At 42.7% G+C, this 21,012-nt stretch overlaps 1 protein-coding gene across 6 annotated transcripts in view; it reads left to right on the top strand.

Moving 5' to 3' along the window:
• Positions 1 to 21,012, top strand: part of EDEM1 (ER degradation enhancing alpha-mannosidase like protein 1) — a 106,537-nt gene that overhangs the window by 69,244 nt on the left and 16,281 nt on the right. For all 6 annotated transcript variants that reach the window (XM_085852976.1, XM_085852977.1, XM_085852979.1 and 3 more), the window contains 4 exons: positions 3,760 to 3,934; positions 8,608 to 8,728; positions 9,510 to 9,680; positions 9,904 to 9,977. In XM_085852976.1, the coding sequence (XP_085709102.1) occupies positions 3,760 to 3,934; positions 8,608 to 8,728; positions 9,510 to 9,680; positions 9,904 to 9,977 (541 nt within the window). The remainder of the gene's footprint in view (positions 1 to 3,759; positions 3,935 to 8,607; positions 8,729 to 9,509; positions 9,681 to 9,903; positions 9,978 to 21,012) is intronic.

Raw genomic sequence — 21,012 nt, 5'->3', positions numbered from 1 at the left:
GTATGGTGTACAGGCAAACGTGACAATGCTTAAGCTGACGTTTCCCTTCTTGTACATCGAGATGGCTGTCTTCTCACACACGGACCATACTATACAATGCATTACTGTCTGTTCTATTGTAATATGTAACCCCCTCCCCACAAACATAACTATATATATATATATATATATATATATATATATATATATATATATATATATATATATATATATATATATATATATATATATATATATATATATATATATAATCTTTTAACATCTGAAGAGTAGGAAGAGGTTGCTGCCTGCCTGTCTGAAGAATGAGGGATGGCAGAGGGTGGAGTCATCAGCAAATAGATAAAGAGGATTTTCCACAGTCAGATCATTGATGAAGATCAGGAATAAGACTAGCCCAGAACACTGTCTGGGGCACTCCAGCCTTGACAGGGAGAGGATGTGAAAGGATTCCATTGAGAGCCACACATTGGCTATGAGAGTGCATGAAGTCGGTAACTCAAGAGTGCCGTTGGCCTTGGATGCCAGGATCATTAACTTATTGGTTCGTGGGTGCCAGCAGTGACCACGATTTTCGTTGTCTGTGTGTCTGTTTGTGACTCTCTCCAGAACATATCTCCGTGACTTTTGATGTGATCTTGATGAAACTTGGACACAAGCTCGATATCATGGTCTCGTTGTGTGTTTTTGTATGAGTGGCGTCCTATTCCCCTTGTGGGTGGAGCTACGCCCACTTTCCCACTTTAACTTTTTATTTATTTCTATTTATTTATTTTCTCTATTTTTCTCGCAATTTCATTTGCTAGAAGCTGTGCGTAATGTCCATAAGTACAACATATAAAAAAATCCGATTTGATTTGGTCAATTTTGTCGGAAGAGATAGGTTTTTACGGTAGGGCTTCCTCAAAAGCTTCCACTAACTCAATTATACCTATCATGGCATTGTTCAATAATGCCCGCGAACCATCGTCGCCTCCCGGCTTATTATATATGCAATTTGTTGGAGGAAACTATCAATTTCATCATTGTACATATTGGAGATTGTTCTTAACTGCAGTATTGTGGCTCACCCAATCAATTGCAGTATGTTATTTAACCAAGTTCATAAATACTAAAGAAACATGATGCACAATGTCGAAAGTATACCCCGAAAGCCAATTTTGTTTTTCTTTGTATTCCAGTGATCCATTGATCATGACGACAGGGTCATGAAAATAGAAATGCAAGTGCAAACTTTTAAGTACATATCTTTATTGAAACGACTTTGGATTTGTCGAGCAATCTTTTTTTTTTATGTATATTTAATATAACAAAAACTCTCAAGTTTGAACTTGAACTGAAATATTGGCACCCTTGCACTTTTTTTCAAATATCTCACAATTTTCTCTTAAAATAAGTTGAAATTGACAAAAGTATTTGTTCTCCATAATTCTTTATTTCACTGTTAATATTACAGAAGCTTTGTTTTTGATTCAGACCTTAACATATCCTTTTAAATCAGAAAATAAAAAGAAATGGCATTGACAAAATTATTGGCACCCTCAACTTAATATTTAATGTAAGAATGAATGCACACGGGAGTGGCACGAGAAGCCAAGATAAAACGACTGGTTGTCATAAACGGAGACATTTTGAAGGACATTATCGTAAAAAGAAAACCACAAAGCTTTTCGTTGTGCTCTCTTCAGGTGAAATTCGCACAAAGTGAGTGAGTCATGATGAGGAACAGTCTAATAGACACCTATCAACAAAGTCAATTCTGATTGGACGTTCTCTACTGATGCGTCATCACCTCCCAATGGTCTAGGTGGGAGGAGCCTGTTCAGTGTTCAGCTCTCTAATTGGAGGTTGCAGAGTCTGAGGCGGAGCCGCTTCGGCTGTTGTCGAATCTTCTTCATAACCATCCGTGATCGTGAGACGAGTTCATGTTCCTCTTCTTCTTTGCACAAATAAGCAAAGCGAGTGGACAAACTCTTTTTGCCGACATAACATGGGGTCCTTGGAATAGATAAATGTCGCTTCTAGTATTCGGAGATGTTCTGACACTGGGTTGAACATTCGCTCCAAAATGTCTTGGCAATCTCCTGATTTCATGATGCAAGGCACACAGTGCCAGAGGCAGCACAGCAACCCCAAAACATCAGTGAACCTCCTCCATGTTTGACTGAAGGGAAGGTGTTCTTTTCTTTGAAGGCTTCATTTTGTTTTCTGTAAACATAGAGATGATGTGATTTACCAAAAAGCTCTAATTTGGTCTCATCCATTCACAGGACATTCTCCCAGAAGGATTTTGGATTGTTCAGGTGTGTTTTGGCAAACTTCAGTCAGGCTTTCTTATATATATATATATATATATATATATATATCTCTCTCTCTCTCTCTCTCTCTCTCTCTCTCTCTCTCTCTCTCTCTCTCTCTCTCTCTCTCTCTCTCTCTCTCTCTCTCTCTCTCTCTCTCTCTCTCTCTCTCTCTCTCTCTCTCTCTCTCTCTCTCTCTCTCTCTCTCTCTCTCTCTCTCTCTCTCTCTCTCTCTCTCTCTCTCTCTCTCTCTCTCTCTCTCTCTCTCTCTCTCTCTCTCTCTCTCTCTCTCTCTCTCTCTCTCTCTCTCTCTCTCTCTCTCTCTCTCTCTCTCTCTCTCTCTCTCTCTCTCTCTCACTCTCTCTCTCACACCCTCACACACACACACACACACACACACACACACACACACACACACACACACACACACACACACACAGCAGTGGGGTCCTCCTGGGTCTCACACCATCCGACACCAACTCATTGAAAGGGGGCTCTATGATCAGAGTTGAAAATGTTGTACCTTGTGTCTGAAGGACAGCTTGAATCTGTTTGGCAGTTTGATCAAGGTGCTTTCTCCACCATTTGAACAATCCTTCGCTGAAATCTTCGATCAAGTTTTCTCTTGCGGCCACGTCCAGGGAGGTTGGCTCCAGTGCCATGGGTCTTAAACTTCCTGATACCATTGTGTACGGTGGACACAGGAAAATCAAGGTCTCTGGAGATGGACTTGTGGCCTTGAGATTGTCCATGCTTGGCTACAAATATTGTCTGACCTCCTCAGACAATTCTCTCTTTTTCTTTCTTTTCTCCATGCTCATTGTGATACACACAGTGACACAAAATAGCAGAGCGACTCCTTTTCTCTATTCAAAGTGGTTGAATGGGTGATTTTTTTTTTTAATATTGCAGGCACCTGCAACTCACCACAGGTGAGTTCAATTCCAAAGTGAATTAGAATCACCTGCTTGAAATGTAATTATTTCTAACAACTTCTCAAAGGTGGCAATCATATTGTCCAGACTATTTTAGGATTTCTGTGTGGAATGAGCTAAGATTTAGTGATTTTTTTTTTCAGCTTTTTTTTTGTTTTGTTCTACTGCAAACCAAAGAAATACTTATGTTGATACCAAAATATTTTTTAAATTTAAACATTTTTTTTCTTTGGAAGAAATGGTGCATTATTTGAAAAAAAGTGCAAATGTTCCAATATTTTTGGCCACGACTGTACAAATAATATGTAGAACGAATACACGAAGAGCACGTCATATGAATTAAAAGACATTACAAGATAATGCACAAGTGTACTGTATTTAAATCTGGGATCCCAGCATTATGAGTCTCACGCTCGTATTGGAATGACAATCAGACCAACCCAAACGTTTGTATCTCATTCGTAAGCTGCATTGTCTTGCTCTTGTAATTATGCAAGTGTGACTTCTTTTGTTCACTTTTTGCCTTGCAGGTAATGTGGTGAACCTGCAGAGTGAGGAATGGGTCGGGAGGCAAAGCGGTTTAGGTGCAGGTCTCGATTCCTTCTACGAGTACCTGATTAAGGCCTATGTTCTTTTTGGAAGGGCCGAGGATCTCGCCATGTTTGAGAGTGTTTACCAAAGTGTACGCAAACATCTCCGAAAAGGGTACGACGTCATTGTACTGCATTTCAAAAAAAATTTTTGTTACTTGTCAGGCAACATATAGTTACCATGCATTGCATAACAGACTCTTGTTAAGATAAATTGATCCGTTCCACGGACCATTTGCCTTGACAAATACTCATCTTAACTTGGCTTTTCCATTCTTTTTTTTATTCATTCACTAATTCATTAATTTCGTATGCAGAATGTAGATGCTGGTTGCATCGTTCATGGAAGTATGGCTGTGTCTCTGATGATGTGCCCCCGTGTACGTTAGAGCACGAATTTGGAATTTGGCTAGTGCCAGCGATAACTCGCATACTCTTCATGAAAGATACCGTGGGATCTTTAACATCCACCAACTAATGCCGGCAGATGGAACACCTGGCTTAACTTTCATCCAATGGATGTTGTACGCATTGATGCATCCCTCTGCATATGAAACACCAGGATGACACTTTATAGCTGGGTCGGAATTCAAATGCAGACTAGACGACTCAGAGATGAGTGTGCATACTTCCAGGAGTCGAGGCCATCCTTTTAGGCCTGTTATTTATTTATTTATTTGATGGGAAATCGCTTGCTATGAGAATGGCTCAATGTTCATTTGGACTTTTTATTATAGAACCTGTAAAAATTTTAATCATGAACGATAGTTCAGCTTCTGAGTGGACCACCATTGTCTATATTCTATAAGGTAACCATTTACCTCGTGTCACGGTCCACATCATCACTTTACGTTGAATTCCCGTTTCTATCAAAACGCACTCCAAAAAATTGCTCATTAGAAGTGAGACATTTAAGAACCCATCAGAGACGGCTATCCTGCTCGTATAAATTTAATGCTGAATTCTGTGTGATATTCTCCACCCTGAGCATTTTGTACAGGAAGAGACATCAAAGTTGCTAAAAGCATTCTGAATAAAATGAAGATGGTGGCCAACCTGGATACGTGTTGTCAAACATTGATGTATCATTAAGTTTCTTGTGAAGGAGAAAAACCAAACCAGCTGAAATTTACAGAAGATTTACTGGACAAGTTGCTGATACATGTCTTTAATGTCGCTGTTTGTTTTAACAGTTTCATAGAGTTTAAAAAAATGGATGTCCACTGGTGAGCGATCTGGAGCGTTCTCGCACACAACCAACTGTTCTTACTCGAGCACATGTAATACTTGTTGTACACCTCATATTGGATAATTTCAGGATTACTGTGTGTTAAATTTGAGAAGAACTGAATGAAAGTGTTGGAAGTATGCAAACGATAATTATTTTCACTCTGTATTCAATAAAGTTTCCGTAAGGTAGGTACCGAAGGACCTGACGTTTGATGAAACGGTAACTTGTGTGGCCAACACACACATTCTGCTCCTTATAAGGAGCAGATTCTGCAGGGTGACCTATTGTCTTGTGTCACAAAGGATCATTCTGAACAGGACTTGTCAATATTGGGTGGTTTCATGGTACCTGTTATTACCTCCACCACTAAAGGTGGATGGAGGTTGTGTTTTCACCTCTATCTGTCTGTTTGTCTTTCTGTTTGTCTGTGAGCAAGATATCAAAAATGCTCTGGATGAATTTGGATGAAATTTGGTGGACAGGTTTTGTGTGTGACAAGGACGAATTGATTTGATTTTGGTGAAGATCCCAATCTGGATATGAGGATTATTTTTTTTTTTAAGTGCTCCTTCACCATTGAGAGTTGGGGCTAAAAACGATATACTGTATAGCACGATTTTTCAAAAAGTTGTGGATGGATTATGACGAAACTAGCTGGATGAGTTGGGTAGTTGACAAAAACTAGCTGATTAGATTTTGGTTAAGGTACAGAATGCAAATCTGGCCTATCGATGGGACACAAAATGTAAACTGTTCAGCCTGGCAGAGGTATGCGCTCCACCGAGTGCTGTTCTAGTGAGAGACATGGTTTTATTCAGTATTCTTTATATGAGAAGAGAGTTGAGCCATTGTCAGGGAGCACTACTCAGGCACAGAATGTCTCAAGACAAGCCCAGTTTCTTTCTGTGAATCCAAGTTGAACCAATTAATTTGCTAATCGGGTTTTTTTGGTCTTTTCAATGAGGTGTAGATAAAGTGTTCATTGAAAGTTGGGGTACAGTCCAGTGTGGCACCAAGTTGTGTAGGCTTTGCGTCTTGTTACCTCCGCCACCGTAGGTGGATGGACGTTGTGTTTTCACTCCTGTTTGTCTGTTTCTCTGTGAACAGGATTTCTCAAAAAGTTGTGGACAGATTTGGAGGAAATTTGGTGGGGTTGTGTGTGTGACAAGGAGGAAATGTTTAGATTTTGGTGAAGATCCAAATCCAGAGACTCGAATTATTTAAACTGGTTCTCTACCATTGTGAGATCCTAAAACGATATAGAGCATGATATCTCAAAAGGTTATGGACAAGTTATGACAAAACTAGGTGGATGAGTTGGTTCGGTGATGAGAACAAGCCAATTAGATTTAAAGCCCCTGTCACACCTTGACGTTTTAGCCAGCGTATGCCGACGTATGAAAAATTTGGCGAATACGCTGGCACACGTCGAATACGTTATGGGTAAGTTTTGTATACGTTAAGAGCACGCTGAAGCACGCTGGCATATGTCGTAGTACGCCGAGCTCGTCGACAAATTTTAAGCATGCTCAAAATTTTTCGACGTATGCCAGCGTATGACTCACACGTTCCGCATACGCTGGCCATAAGTTGTAGGCACGTTATGCGATCGTTGACACACGTCGACACACGTTACTTGTAAGTTACTCATAAGTCGAAATACGTCGAGGTAATGTCTAGCGTACCCGAAACTTATTTCTAACCAATGAGTAACGTGCTTTGAACCTATGTGTAACGTATCTCCAACGCATATTGACGTATGTAGACGTATTTGATTGACGTCTTCCGGACGACCACAGAACTTACTGAACGTGTTTCTAACTTACAGCTACCGTATAATGGCGTATTGGCAGCGTTTAGGGGAATTGGTATATAAAAATGGGGTTCACAGGAGGAACCCGTCAGTGTTTCAGACTCCATGGTGAGTAGATGTCCATGTCATCCGAGAGATGGAGGATCCGGCAAGGCTGAGACGACAATACCTCCGAGCTGTCCTCCAACATCAACATGACCTCATCGATTTGACACTGTACCAGTTGCGTGCCAATACAGCCAGGAGAAGAAGAGGTGAACGGAGGAGAATGAACTGGGTGAGACCATGGATCGGGAGGTGACGGCATTTTGGCATGTATGACCAGCTCATGGTGGAACTCCGTAACAAGGAGTTCTTTGAAGTTTTCTTCGGCATGACGGTGATGTTGACACTTTGATGTCTTGTGCGGTTATGATTTAAATCGTCGAGCGGCAGCCTATTAATAGGCTATGCCACGTGATCGTCGACGATACGCTGCTGCACGCTATGCATAAGTTAGACTATCGTTGGGCATAAGTTGTGAACGCCGACAACACGCTAAGCATTCGTTGGTATAAGTTGTGTATAAGTTATCGAAACGTTCTGTGTACATTACTAATACGTTATGCATACGTCCAACTCGTTAATATACGCCCAAAACTGAAAAAAAACATCAATAGTTCAGCTTACGCCAGCGTTTTAGAACAATTTTGATACGTTGCCATACGTTGGCGAAATCGTCAAGGTGTGACGAGCTTTAGTTCAGGTCCGGATCCAGATCCGGCCTGTCAGTGGGATAGAAACCGTAAATTGTTCAGCCTGGCAGAGGTATGCACTCTACGTTAAAGGCGAAACGTCCTGAGACCTCTGGATATAACACATGGTAGCCTAGAAGATCAATAGGACCTGTTGATTAGATTTTACCCCTGCCCCAGTATTTGTGATAATTATCTGCTCAAATCCTGAGGATCCAACAAGAGAAGTCTGTAACTTTATAATCTCTATATCTTGTGTGCAGCACTATCTGTTCTGTTCTTGAGTTTCCCATATCCATCTTAGCTCTTCACATATTTACCTTGACATTTTCTGGATTGCAATAGGTCATTCAAAACCTATCTCGAGCTTTCTGCAAGAGGCATATTTACTGAGAGCACATGTTTATATAGCGGGGATACTTTGTACGCCTGGTGTTGGCTCAATGGTTTGGGTGGTGGGCTTGGGATCCTAGGATCATGAGTTCAAACCTCACTCAGCTGTTGAATTAATACCAGGTGGGGTTGACTGCCTGTCATCCTTCCGAGTTCGGCAAAATCCAATCCAGGATTGTGGACAATCCAGGATTGTGTCCAATAGCCAAGGAAACTGCTTCGGCAGCACCAACGCTCTGTACAGAGTATGGTCCCGATGGATGGATGGATACTTTATGAGGCGGACAGAACTGGATGCATTGCAGGGGGGTTTATGTCGAGACCTGATGATTACTCTCAAAATGAGAACGGTACGATTTCCAATGTTAGAAAGGATTGCAGTTAGATCGATGTGACGAAGAAATGAAAGAAGCCGAGATAATTTTGCTCAAATATGTGAAGGAAAGATGAGTGGTGGATGCCATGGGATATGTAAATCGCAAAGGTGAGAATTAATTGAGGTTTGCTTGGTGAGATCTAAAATACTGATGGCAGAGTGTTTAGTTGGTGATCTAGACAGTTTAAAGACTTGCATTCACATCAACCTTTTCTCTACACACTGTTATACGTGCCACCAGGCGTCAGGAATGCAACGCTGGGCAGGGCGAGCCGCCCCTGTATGTGAATGTGCACATGTGCAATGGACGCATTGCCAACACTTGGGTTGACTCATTGCAGGCCTTCTTTCCAGGATTGCAGGTGAGTTTATTAGTTTTTATTTTTTTGGCTTTGTGATTGCATTTCATTGCATGTTTACAAAGAGTCTGTTCCCGAGCAATCCATAGATGTTTTTTTTTTTTGATTACCTCTGCTACCAAAGGTGGATGCAGGTTATGTTTTCACTCCTTCCATTTGTCTGTCTGTCTGTCTGTGAGCATGATATCTCAAAACATGGATGGAATCAGGCAAACTTTTATGGACAGGTAGTGTGTGTGGCAAGAACGAATTGATTAGATTTTGGTGAAAATCCAGATCCGGATTCTAAAACCCTTCGAAGTGATTCTTCACCATTGAGATATCGTGATATTTAAAAACGTTGTGGATGGGTTATGGCAAAACTTGGTGGATGAGTTTGGTTGGCGACGAGAACAAGCCAATTAGATTTTGTTTTTTTTAGATGCAGATCCGGCCTATCAGTGGGATACAAAACATAAACTGTTCAGCCTGGTGGAGGAACGTGCTCTAGCAAGGGCCGTTCTTGCCTGATTTGGAATGTTTGTTCTAACCGTCAGCAATGGTTCTTAGTTCTTTTCAAATGTTGATGGTCACTTACTTCTGTCACCGGGCTTCTTCTGTCCGGTATTTCTCTCACTCGCCAAGTAGTTAAAAAATCGCTCCAGCAAAAGTGATATTTACTGCTCTTTTTGATGCACTAGGGCAGCAGCCATTCCCCCCCTCTCACTTCCTCCTCCTCCTCCTCCTCCTCCTCCTCCTCCTCCTCCTCCTCCTCCTCCTCCCTCCTCATCCTCCTATAAAACAGGTGTTGGTCGGAGACATCGAAGAAGCCATTTGTCTGCACGCTTTTTACTATGCAATCTGGCGGCGTTATGAGTCCTTACCAGAACGCTACAACTGGCGGCTGCATGTTCCTGATGTATCATTCTATCCACTACGGCCTGAACTCGTCGAGTCGACATACCTTTTGTACCAGGTAAGTGCATGTGTGAAAGTCTTCACATTATGTCTTCTTGCAGTAACCTCGAGCTATCAAACTATGTGCTACTGGTTGTTGTTGATGGCTTGTTTGAAGGAACAGAATGTGACATTCCGTTTATATCTGATCCAAAAACAATGTATGTGGCAAACCTTTGATATCAGAACATTTAAGCTGAGGATTTGGTTTTAATTTATTGTTTTTTTTGTTCTCTCCCAAGGCAACACACAATCCATTTTACCTCCACGTGGGACGAGAGATCCTGCAGAGCCTGGAGAGACATGCTCGAACACAGTATGTTGGTTCTGCCTACCTTAGGCCACACATGTAGTGATAAAGCTAAAAGGATGAGGAACTTGTACTCGTATCATGAGTAACTGTGCATGTTGTTCCATTCACCATTACAATCCAAATCTTACAAGTGTGTGCATGCGTGCGTGCGTGCATGTGTGCACATGTCATGGATTTATGGACATGTACAAAGTGGTATATCCACATCTGATTCTTTCCAGGTCAGTACATATGGAAGCTAATGCTATCAGCCTACCAGTCAGATGTGGAATTGTGCAGTACTTTGACTTCATCTGTGAAGAGGTAACAAGGTTTTTCCAGAGCATGAGAGAGATCATAATGTCAATGATGAATGTGACATTACCCACAGATGCCAACCCTCCCGATTTCATCGGGAGGCTTCCGAAAATTCACCCAAACTCCCGCCCTTACGATCACTATCCTTATCCTCCCGAAATTTTGATATTTTTGCACTGTTCACTAATCAGAATGTACTAGTATGAGAATTGAATGAAAAGCATCGTCTGCTACGTATAGCATGTGGTAACTCCATAACGTTCGCTGCTACCAAATTGTACGTAAAAAATTGCAAATTCAAATGAGGAGCAGCGAAACATTGGGTCTGGATCTCGCTTATGCGATCATGCACTGAGATTTAGTGCATGCGGTATGTGTGCAATACAGTGCATGCGGTATGTATGCACAGTGTATATGCATGCGATACGCTCACTGCATGCAGCTGGGCCCCGTACCAGCCCGGCGGTCGCGACCACCGTGCGGTGTTTAACAGCCGCTAGAGTTCTACGAGTCGCGCTGCAGCTGTGGAACATCGACTTCGAAGTTACCGATGCTTCAAGCCCTCGATGTTGATTACGAAATGGCAGAAAAGAAGCTTACGAAGACCAAGAAATGGTCTCAGAAGTACAAGACCGAATACAGTCTCCAATACCCGTGTATTCGAAAGTCTGAAAGAGGAATTCATCATGCGTATTGTACAGTATGCAGCGTTGATATTTCAGTTGAGCACGGAGGTCGCGATGATATTCGGAAGCACGTTGGAAGCAAACGGCACACAGACATTGCAAAGGAGAGATCTTCGAGCACGAGTACCGGTACACTTCTGAATTATTTCACCAAACAAGGGACAAGCGAGGAAGAGGATGTTACCCGAGCGGAACTTCTCTTTAGTGGATTTATTGTGGAACATAACTTGCCCATATCAGTCTCAGATCATGCTGGACCTCTATTTCAAAAGATGTTTCCAGATTCAAAAGTTGCTTCAAAGTATGGATGTGCAAGAACAAAAACTTCAGCAATAATTGGTGAGTTGTCAAATGTTACTGCTTCATCTATTGCCGATATTGCTAGACTAGCTCCATTTAGCCTAGCTACAGACGGTAGCAATGACAGTGGTGAGGCCCAGCTATATCCTGTCCTGATTTCGTACTATGACAACAGTGCTGGGATTGTGAAGCAAGGTTTGCTAAGTTTGCCTGCGTGCAAACAAGATTCCACTGGAGAAAACATTTTCAAACTGCTTGATCATGAGTTCAGTGACAGGAAAATTCCGTGGGGAAATTGTGTTTCCTTTTGTGCTGATAATGCCTCTGTCATGGTGGGCAAGCACAAAGGAGTCGCTGCTTATATCCACAAACAAAATCCAGAGTGCTACATCATGGGATGCCCTTGCCATATGATGCACAATATGGCCAAGAAGGCGGCTCAGGCCTTACCCATTGAATTAGATGACTTTCTCATCGATATTTACTACTACTTGGACAAAAGTAGTAAACGCGTCAAAGGAGTGAAAGCACTGCAAGAACTCTGTGATGCCCCGACACACAAGATTCTGAAGCATGTCGCAACAAGGTGGCTGTCCCTTGGTCAGTGCCAAGACAGGCTGATTGAACAGTGGGAGCCACTTCGCCTCTTCTTCAAAGAAGAAGTACGAAGAAAAATGCAACCAACTGTAGCCAAGACTCTAACAACGAGCAAGAAGGACGGCACTGTATCTACTGCCAGTACTGGCACTGCAGGATCAAGCACTAGTGGAGCAGCATTCACCACTACCACTGCAGTATCTGCTGCGAAGAAGACAGCAGGGACAGCACCAAAACCAATGCTGAGAGCAGGTAGCATCACCGGCCCTTCATCACGTTCATCTACAAAGCAGATCCCTTCAGAGTCGAGAAAGACTGTGATAGTCCCATCTACAGGCAAAGAAGGACCCAAGTTAAGTTCTGCTTTTGCCAAATCACTTGATAGAAGCTCAGCAAAACCTTCGAATCAGAGGTCTTCTTCCTTGGCTGCACCTACCTCAAGCTCTCTCCTCAAACGTAAAATTGGATCTGGTACTACGAGTCTGACCTCTTCTGCTGGCAGTAAACGCAAGTGTGATCGCCCTGCGGCTAAGTGTACTACGAGTTCTACAAGTAAAAGCGCATCTTCCTCAAACACTGTGCAGGAATCTAGAGAAAAACGTGTCAACAGGATGTTCTTGTCTCCACAAACAAAACTCTATTGTTTCTTCCTTCGATATGCTAACAAGCTTTTTGAGAAGGGGAATCTTCTGCTCCAAAGAGACGAACCCTGTATTCATCTCCTGCACGGAGAATTGAATGGTCTTCTGAAAGATATCTTCGTACGGTTTTTGAAACCATCGGTGTCATCGGTTGCTCTGGTAAATGTACCCTTCTCTGACAGAAATCATCAGAAGAATGATGAGGACCTCATGATTGGGAACGATGCCAAACTGTATATAAGGGAACAAAGGAGTCTCAAGAAATCCACCTTCACTCTGAGTGAGTCAGACATCCAAGGTTTCTTCAGTGCAGTTCGCTCATATTATGTGAAAGCCTGCAATTACATCTTCAAAACCTGGCCGCTAGATGATGAATTAGCCAAGCATGCTCAGGTGCTGGATGTTAAGCTACACCAAGAAGTGGGGTTTGACTGTGTGGAGTTTTTCATCAAGAAATTCCCCTGTCTGTTCAGTGGCGGTGATAGTGACATAGACAGTCTTAAGAGTGAATTCGCTCACTACCAGGCAGACGCCTCTATAGCTACAATTGCTACTGAGACAGTGAGAGTGGATGAGCAGTGGCATCGGATTTCACAGCTCACAGATCCCTGCACTGGTGCCAAGAAGTATCCTAATTTGAGCAAAGTGATGAAGGGAATCTTGGTCATTCCTCATTCGAACGCATCATGTGAGCGGGCACTCAGTCTTGTACGGAAGAATCATACTGAATTTCGTCCCAATTTGAGTGTCAAAACCCTGGAAGCTCTCTTAATTGAAAAACTAGCTCATAGCACCCCTTGCTACCAGAGAGAATACAGCAAAGACATAATCAGAAGGGCTAAAAGAGCCACACAGCTGTCACTCAGCAAAGCTGCCATGGAAAAAGCAAGCAGCAGTAGTACCAGCCAGTAAGGTAAGAAAAATATTGCTTCTTTTGTGCTTTTTGTTAATCTTTGATTGTCCCCTAACTTACTAATATTAACATACATGTAACATTAAAAAGTGCACAATTTTCCCCTTTTTTTGTTCAAAAAGTGGGAATTCTTAACATGTTAAATGCTCCAAAATAGGGCTCAGAGGGCACTAGAGAGCGTCTAGAACCCCAGAGCTTCCAGGGCCCGCCTTAGGGCCCTGGACCCCGCCGCAAGGGTCGAGCGCTCCGCGCTCGAGATGTGCTCTTCGCGCACATTATTTGGTGTCGGTTGCAAATCCTCCCTAATTCTGATTTCCAAAAGTTGGCATCTCTGCATTACCTTGAGTCACTCCAGTCTCAACTGTGAGAGTGGATGAGAGGATTCTGTTGAGAGATTTTCCCTGACATCCTGTGCACAGGAGGTTGGCAAGCCAGGCCACAAGGTGGCCTTGTATTCCACAGGCGGAATGATTGGCAAAAAGGGTGGCAGCAAGATGATGTCGAATTTCTTGAGATGTATCCAGAGAGAGCTCTGACCTCGTGCTTATGATCCATGACCTCCATCCAGCTTATCCAACGTTTAGTTGCTGGGACATGATCCAAATTGATGATCAGAGATCTGACTGGTTGAGAAATGGACATTTGTTCGGTACGATGATTTATTGCATGACTTTACTTATAATTAATTGGAAGAAACTAACCGGTTTGTAGTTGAGAGGATCTGTGCTTTTGCAACCTTGCATACTGGAATCATGTAGCTGTCTGTCAAACAGATAGGAAGCACCATGAGGTTGTCATCTTCTTGTGTTTGGCTTGCCCAGTTTATGGCATTAGTCCTGATATCTTCAGCGTATAACGCTGTCGATATCATTTAATCGGAGCATCATTTAACGTCTAGGTTGCCATCTCGCTCCCATCCTGAGGTGAAGGACAAGGACAAAGCGAGCAGACAGAGGATAAGTCAGAGCAGCAGTGCATGATTTCAAGCTTTCTTGGCCCATAGTTGAGGCAGATTTGTGGCTGGCCAGAAATTTCTCTATTCAGCTGAAAAAGTCTCGATGTCCAGGAGGGAGTGGCGAGAGAGAGTGGGGAATTGGATGAGTACTTGGGCTTTGGAGGCAAACTCCAAATTGAGATATTTGGTCTTGTTTCGAGTAGATTTGGCTGTGATTCCATTTGAGATAAGGGAAGGGATGGATGAAGAGCATGCACCAGACACACTTAATGTGCTACCAAGACTGAAGGATATGTATTAGAGAGTTAAGTTTTGTCAGATGATAAACAATTGCTGGAACACAAATGTACTGTGACATTTTCGGTAAGCTGGGACCATAATGATTGTTTTTGGGAATGGGAAGAGATCCAGCAAAAACACACGTGGTTCACTCAGGTCTGATGATATATCAATATACCAGTTATATCGGTATAATTTTTCATACCGTTATACCGACCGGTATTGGAAATTTGAATGTACTGGCATACCGGAAAAAAAATCGATATATCCACAATGATGTCGGAATAACACCGACAAATCGAAAGAAGATATTTATAATCCTTGAATTCCATACATGATTTTAAAAGCTTTGATGCACTCGGTTAGGCCTTGGTCACATTTGCCACGGCGGCCGTGGGGTCTCCAAAATCTGCAGCCACTAGCAATTATACGGCGGCCGCAGTATTTCCATGGTCACACAGTGTAGCAGTCACATATGTTTTTATTTTTCGGGTAGCCGCACAGCGTATTTAGAAATTGTGGAGACGGAAAACATGGGGGTGCCATACAGTCTTTGATTTGATGTCGCACGGTGACCTTAGGGCGTCGCTGCGGCGACTAGAATTTTCAAGGCAGACGCAAGGTGCCCGCAAGGCGATCGCAGCGGGGCCCTAAGGCGAACATGCGGCCAGACGGACGGTAACGAGTAGGTATATATACCAGTTCTTTTGTTTACTGAAATAAAAATATGCCAGTATATATAACTGAATATACTATAACTATAATATACCGTGGTGCCCCCAGAATCCGAACGCCCCATTGTTTGAAGAAATTGGAATCCGAACAATTTTTTCGAGAAAATTTTGCCCGAAAAACCTCATACATTTTAAAACACTGAACACAACGTAGCGTTAATGTTTGTTCATGTGTCTCCCCCACCTATTCGAGCCGCATCTTCGTGCTTTGTTCATTCAGTTCGTCGGTGGAAGTCCTCGTGAAAGCATCTATCGTGTGTCGATCGATACTTTAGGCCTCAGTCACATTTGCTCTGCAGCGAGGATACGGCGGCCGTACGCCCTCTGAATTGACAGAAACGTGTGACGGCCGCAGAGAAACTGAGTAGGGCCACCTCAGGGTGGCCCTACTCCGTATGGCTATATTTTACAGGTCATAAGGTCGCCGTGGAAACACGTTTCGACAAGCCGAAACAAAAGAACTGGTTAAAAAAAAAAATCACCCATTTGTTACCGTCCGTCTGGCCGCACGTTCGGCTTAGGGTCCCCCTGCGGTCGCCTTGCGGGCACCTTGCGTCTGCCTTCAAAATTCTATGGCCGCCGCAGGAACGCCCTAAGGTCACCGTGGGACATCAAATCAAAGACCGTACGGCACACCCATGTTTTCGGTCTCCACAATTTATAAATACGCCGTGTGGCTACCCGAAAAATAACAAGGACAAATGTGTCCAAGAGCAGCGTCCAAAACCTAAAGGTTTTGTGAGCTAAAAAAAAAAAAATTTTTTTTTGAAAAACAACAACTTCCGATATTTCGTCACGTGCCTTCATTATGCCAATAGCGAAACCCGTCATAATGTATTTCCGTATTTACGATATATCGTGTATTTACGAAATATATAATGTATTTACGAAATTACAATACGATAACTGGAATAATCCTTAAATAGTAACGTCAAGTTTTCGAAACTTTAAAGTAAATGTCCGAATATATTAAAAAGTTCATGATGGACGCTCTCAAAAGGCACCGTCTATGTGTAGATGTGTACATGTGCTCAGTATTTAAGGTGATCCGGATCTTGTACATACAAGAGCCGAGTCGAGAGATTAAGCTTGAAGAAGAAGAAGAAGAAGAAGAAGAAGAGGAAGAAGAACAACAACAACAACGCCGAGCTCTCTATGAGCAGCGTTCGCTACGCGAGACGCTGCTAAAAACATATGTGACTGCTACATTGTGTGACCATGGAAATACTGCGGCCGCTTTATAATTGCTAGTGCCCATACATTTTGTAGACCCTCCGGCCGCCGAGCCAAATGTGACAGGCCTTACCTCGTGTTTTCACCTTCATTTGTGATGTTTGTTTTTTTAATCATCTTGTGTTTTAATTAATAACAAAAAAAGCAATCCGATCACGTGGTGTGACGGACTGTCGGGCAAGGATTGAGTTTCACAGCAAAACCAGTTGTAATTTGGAATATCCATGATTACGTCAGCCCGATGCGTTTGATGAAAGTGATTGGGGTTCTGCGGGCATCATGTTTGATGAGCTGCCCTGGGGGCAGCGCTCGCCGAGTACGCGAGCGATCGGAACCCAGGCCGGAGCACGAGCCTGTGTGGACCTTTGGATGTGGTGATTGTACCAGTTTACATACAATACACCGCCACGGAAGGTCATTCACTCATCTTATTTTATCTTAAACATGGGGAATTTTAGTTTAAAGTGTCTTGAAAGTGGGTTTTATTTGGGTCCACGAACGGATTAATTCACTCCATTATTACTTATTGGGAAAATATTTTTGGAATCCAAACTTTTTGCAATCCGAACAGCCTCCTGGAACAAATTAAATTGGGATTCAGGGGGCACCACTGTATAGGCAAGCACCTATACTCCGATCTCTAGCGGTAGCGCACGGTCGACGCAGACTGCCACGGAGGCCGTACGTAGGTGCACGGCGGGCGTAGGGGAACCGTGCGTCGACCCTGCGTTGCCCGCAGGTAGTCACACAGACCGCAAGGCCACCGTATGGCGACCGTGGAAACAGTGCGGCCGCCGTTATTTTTTGGGGGTTGGGAAAATTCATATTTCATTGAGAAGAGCTTACGGCAGCCGCACGAATAACGCAAGCCCGCCGTACGCCCTACGTACGGTCGACGTGGAACACATCTACGTCATAGCTTGGCTTGTTGAATTGCTACGGCGAACGTTGAAATGAAAAAAATGTTATAACTTCGCGCTATAATTCCACGGCGCCCCTACGGCCTGTAAAATATAGCCAAACGGCGTAGGGCCTCCCTGAGGCCACCTCAGTTTCTCTGCGGCCGCCGCACGTTTCTGTCAATTCAGAGGGCGTACGGCCGCCGTATCCTCGCCGTAGAGCAAATGTGACCCAGGCCTTACACGTGCAACGTATGCATTCGGTCAAGACCTAACAGGAAGTAGGTACAGTAGATTTTAACTTTTAATGCTCATCACCTGAGCACCGTACAAGCAGTCACGTTTTTCTTTGCCCTCGTGGCTGTGATTTTTTAAAAGGATTTGTTGTTTTATATGAATCAGATGTGCTTTAGGAAGCCTGTGCCGATTACCAACACGGTGATCCGCGATAGTCGATGATGACCATGACTCGTAGGTAGCAGACAGTAATGCTCATCAACTATTACGTTTAGAAATTATCCTGCAAGAATAATGTAAGCGAAGGACAAAACTGAACCCCTTTTCACTCTCTTTATCAACCAAATTCTCTTTTGTATGAAAAGAAATTGCCATAATTTGTGAAGATTGAGTGCATGATGTATGCTGTGAATTATTGTGTCAATGGTGTGTATGTCATATATGAATACATAATGGACCATGACGTATTTTTGTAAGCTGCGTAAAGAAAAAATAAAAATAATTTTATTTTATTATTATTATTTTTTAATATGTATACGTATAAGGAGGAGGAGATTGGGACCATACTCTGTGCAGAGCGTTGGTGCTGCCTAAGCAGTCTCCTTGGCTATTGGGCACAATCCTGGATGGGTTGCCACTCCGACACAGTATACCAGCATGCTGGCACTCATTTCGCCGACCTTGGAAGGATGACAGGCCGAGTTAGCCCCACCCGGTATTAATTCAACTGCTGAGCCAGATTTGAACTCAGAACCCTAGGATCCAAAGCCCGCCACCCAAACCATTAAGCCAACACCATACATGTATACGTATGAGCCCACCAATATATCGATAACGGGGAAAAAATCGATACCGATTGTTCACCTCGTGTTCACCATGACAAATCAGAAACTCAGACAAATGTGAATGGCAATTCACATCATTTGATTATCACTTTTAATGTGCAACTTACAAGCAGTAACGTCTGACACTTTGGAGTGAAGGCCACCTGAAGATGACTTGATTGGCTATTTAGAAATTCCAATATTTGTTTACAAATGAGGGAAGGGAAGGGAAGGAATAATGTTGTGCAGTGTTCTTTGTGCCAAAACCAAAATAAAAATCCCAACCTTCTGACTCAACATAAAAAAATTTAAAATTTTGGTGTAACTGTTTTTTAATATGAAAGAGCAATAAAATATATGGGTGCACTAAATATTTAATTTGACCGAGGCCGAGCGAAGCAAGGTCTAGGTCGTTTATTCGTGATACTACGTGGAACACCCTACAACTCATCCCTACAAAAAACAGACACTCTGGAGTGCCAAGCGTATTTTACATCCTGTACATCCTGTTGAAAAGAGATTCACCATGGGTAGACACTCCGATGTTGAAGGTAACATTTCGATTGCTCAAGCAGTTGCGGAGAAAACGAATTTAAAGGTCCCATGACACTCAAAACTTTCTGGTTATTTATATATTAACATGACCTTCCTAGTGAAGAAATCACCCATGTTTCTTTTTAGGTCATCTCTAACGAGATGACCGAATAAAGCCGGACCAAATGTCCGTCCGTCCGTATGTCCGTACGTCCGTCCGTCAACAATTTTTCTTTCCGATCTTGATGAAACTTAGTATGTGGCTCGAGGTCGATGAGTGTTGCACGATATAACTTTTGTCCGGGTTCAAGGTCAGGGTCAAGGTCACGAGGTCACGTAAGTTATAAAAATCGCCATTTTCAAAACCTATCTCGTCTGCCATTCTGCTAGATATTCGGCAACTGTTTATTGATTAATTCTGATAGTAAAAAATATTATATTGTATCTAACCGGACAGATTTTTGAATTTCCTTCCCGTTTGATCGTCACGTGATCTGGAAGATGGCCAAAAACGCCGATGCGATTCGCAAAGAAGGAAGGAAGGAGAAATGAATGGGAATTCATTTCATGCCATCATGCCAGCATGATGTGCTCATGGGGATGGGGAGACGGTACGATCAGATGCCCGCTGAAAAGTAAGAGCTGGTTATGGCTCTGATTGACCGTTTTGAGCGTGTTGACTCCAAGTAGACACCTTTTTAGGTCATCTCTACCGAGATGACCTAATAAAGCCGGATCAAATGTCCGTCCGTCCGTCAACAATTTTTCTTTCCGATTTGATGAAACTTAGTATGTGGGTAGATGTCGATGAGTGTTGCACAACAATATAACTTTTGTCCGGGTTCAAGGTCAGGGTCAGGTCACGAGGTCACGTAAGTTATAAAATTCGCCATTTTCAAAACCTATCTAGTCTGCCATTCTACAAGATATTCGGCAACTGTTTATTGATTATGATAGTAAAAAATATTATCTTGTATCTAACCGGACAGATTTTTGAATTTCCGTCCCGTTTGGCCGCCACGTAACCTGGAAGATGGTCAAAAACACCTCCAGGTACAAAGAAAACTTTTTACTTCCGATCTTGATGAAATTTGGTATGTGCGTAGAGGTCGATGAGTGATACCCAACGACATATTTTTTCCCCTCATTCGAGGTCAGGGTCAAGGTCACGAGGTCACGAAAGTTGTGAAAGTCACCATTTTCAAAACCTATCTCGTCTGTCATTTTAGAAGATATCTGGCAACGGTTCATCAATTATGATAGTAAAAACATTATAGAGATGACCGTCACCCCCACACGGGGGTAATTTTTTAAAATAAAAAATGGGATAATTCGACCAATATTTCGAACATTTCTGGTGCTTTTCACAACTTTCTATGCCCCGCCCCTTAAAAAAAGTTGACTTCAGCGAACCGCAGCCTTCACGTCATCTGCAGAAAGTGACTCGCACAGAGTGGATTGATTTAGATGTCGCGTGCCGTATAAAGTACGTACAAATGCATTGTGCACATGTGTTTGCTATCTCACTGATCGTCTTAATTCCTGTGATTGTTTCGGCGAAAATAAATTTTAAAATCAAACAATGTGAAAAACCTGCACCCACATTTTGCAGCTAATTGAATTGTTCGTTGAAACCAGCCTGCTGGGATAGGTACGATTCCACATACATGCAAGCCAGGTACGGCTGCATTCGACATGCATGGGTTTATTCTAAAGTGAAGGTACTGCTTCCATTGGCTTGCTATTCATTAACATTTAGCCAAAATGCTGTAATAAATGAACAGGGAAAAATATGTTGGCACAACTATGAAAGACAAATTTATCTGTCCTATAACATGGCCTCATAGCCTCAGGACTCTTATGCATTGACTTATACATTGTGTGCATTCTAATACAAGTTACTTGTCAA

This window comes from Eptatretus burgeri, chromosome 13 (genome assembly GCF_056783735.1).
Source record: "Eptatretus burgeri isolate ZD-2024b chromosome 13, Ebu_testis_v1, whole genome shotgun sequence".
In the NCBI taxonomy this organism is placed as follows: domain Eukaryota; kingdom Metazoa; phylum Chordata; class Myxini; order Myxiniformes; family Myxinidae; genus Eptatretus; species Eptatretus burgeri.
This window is presented reverse-complemented; position numbering and strand designations above follow the sequence as displayed.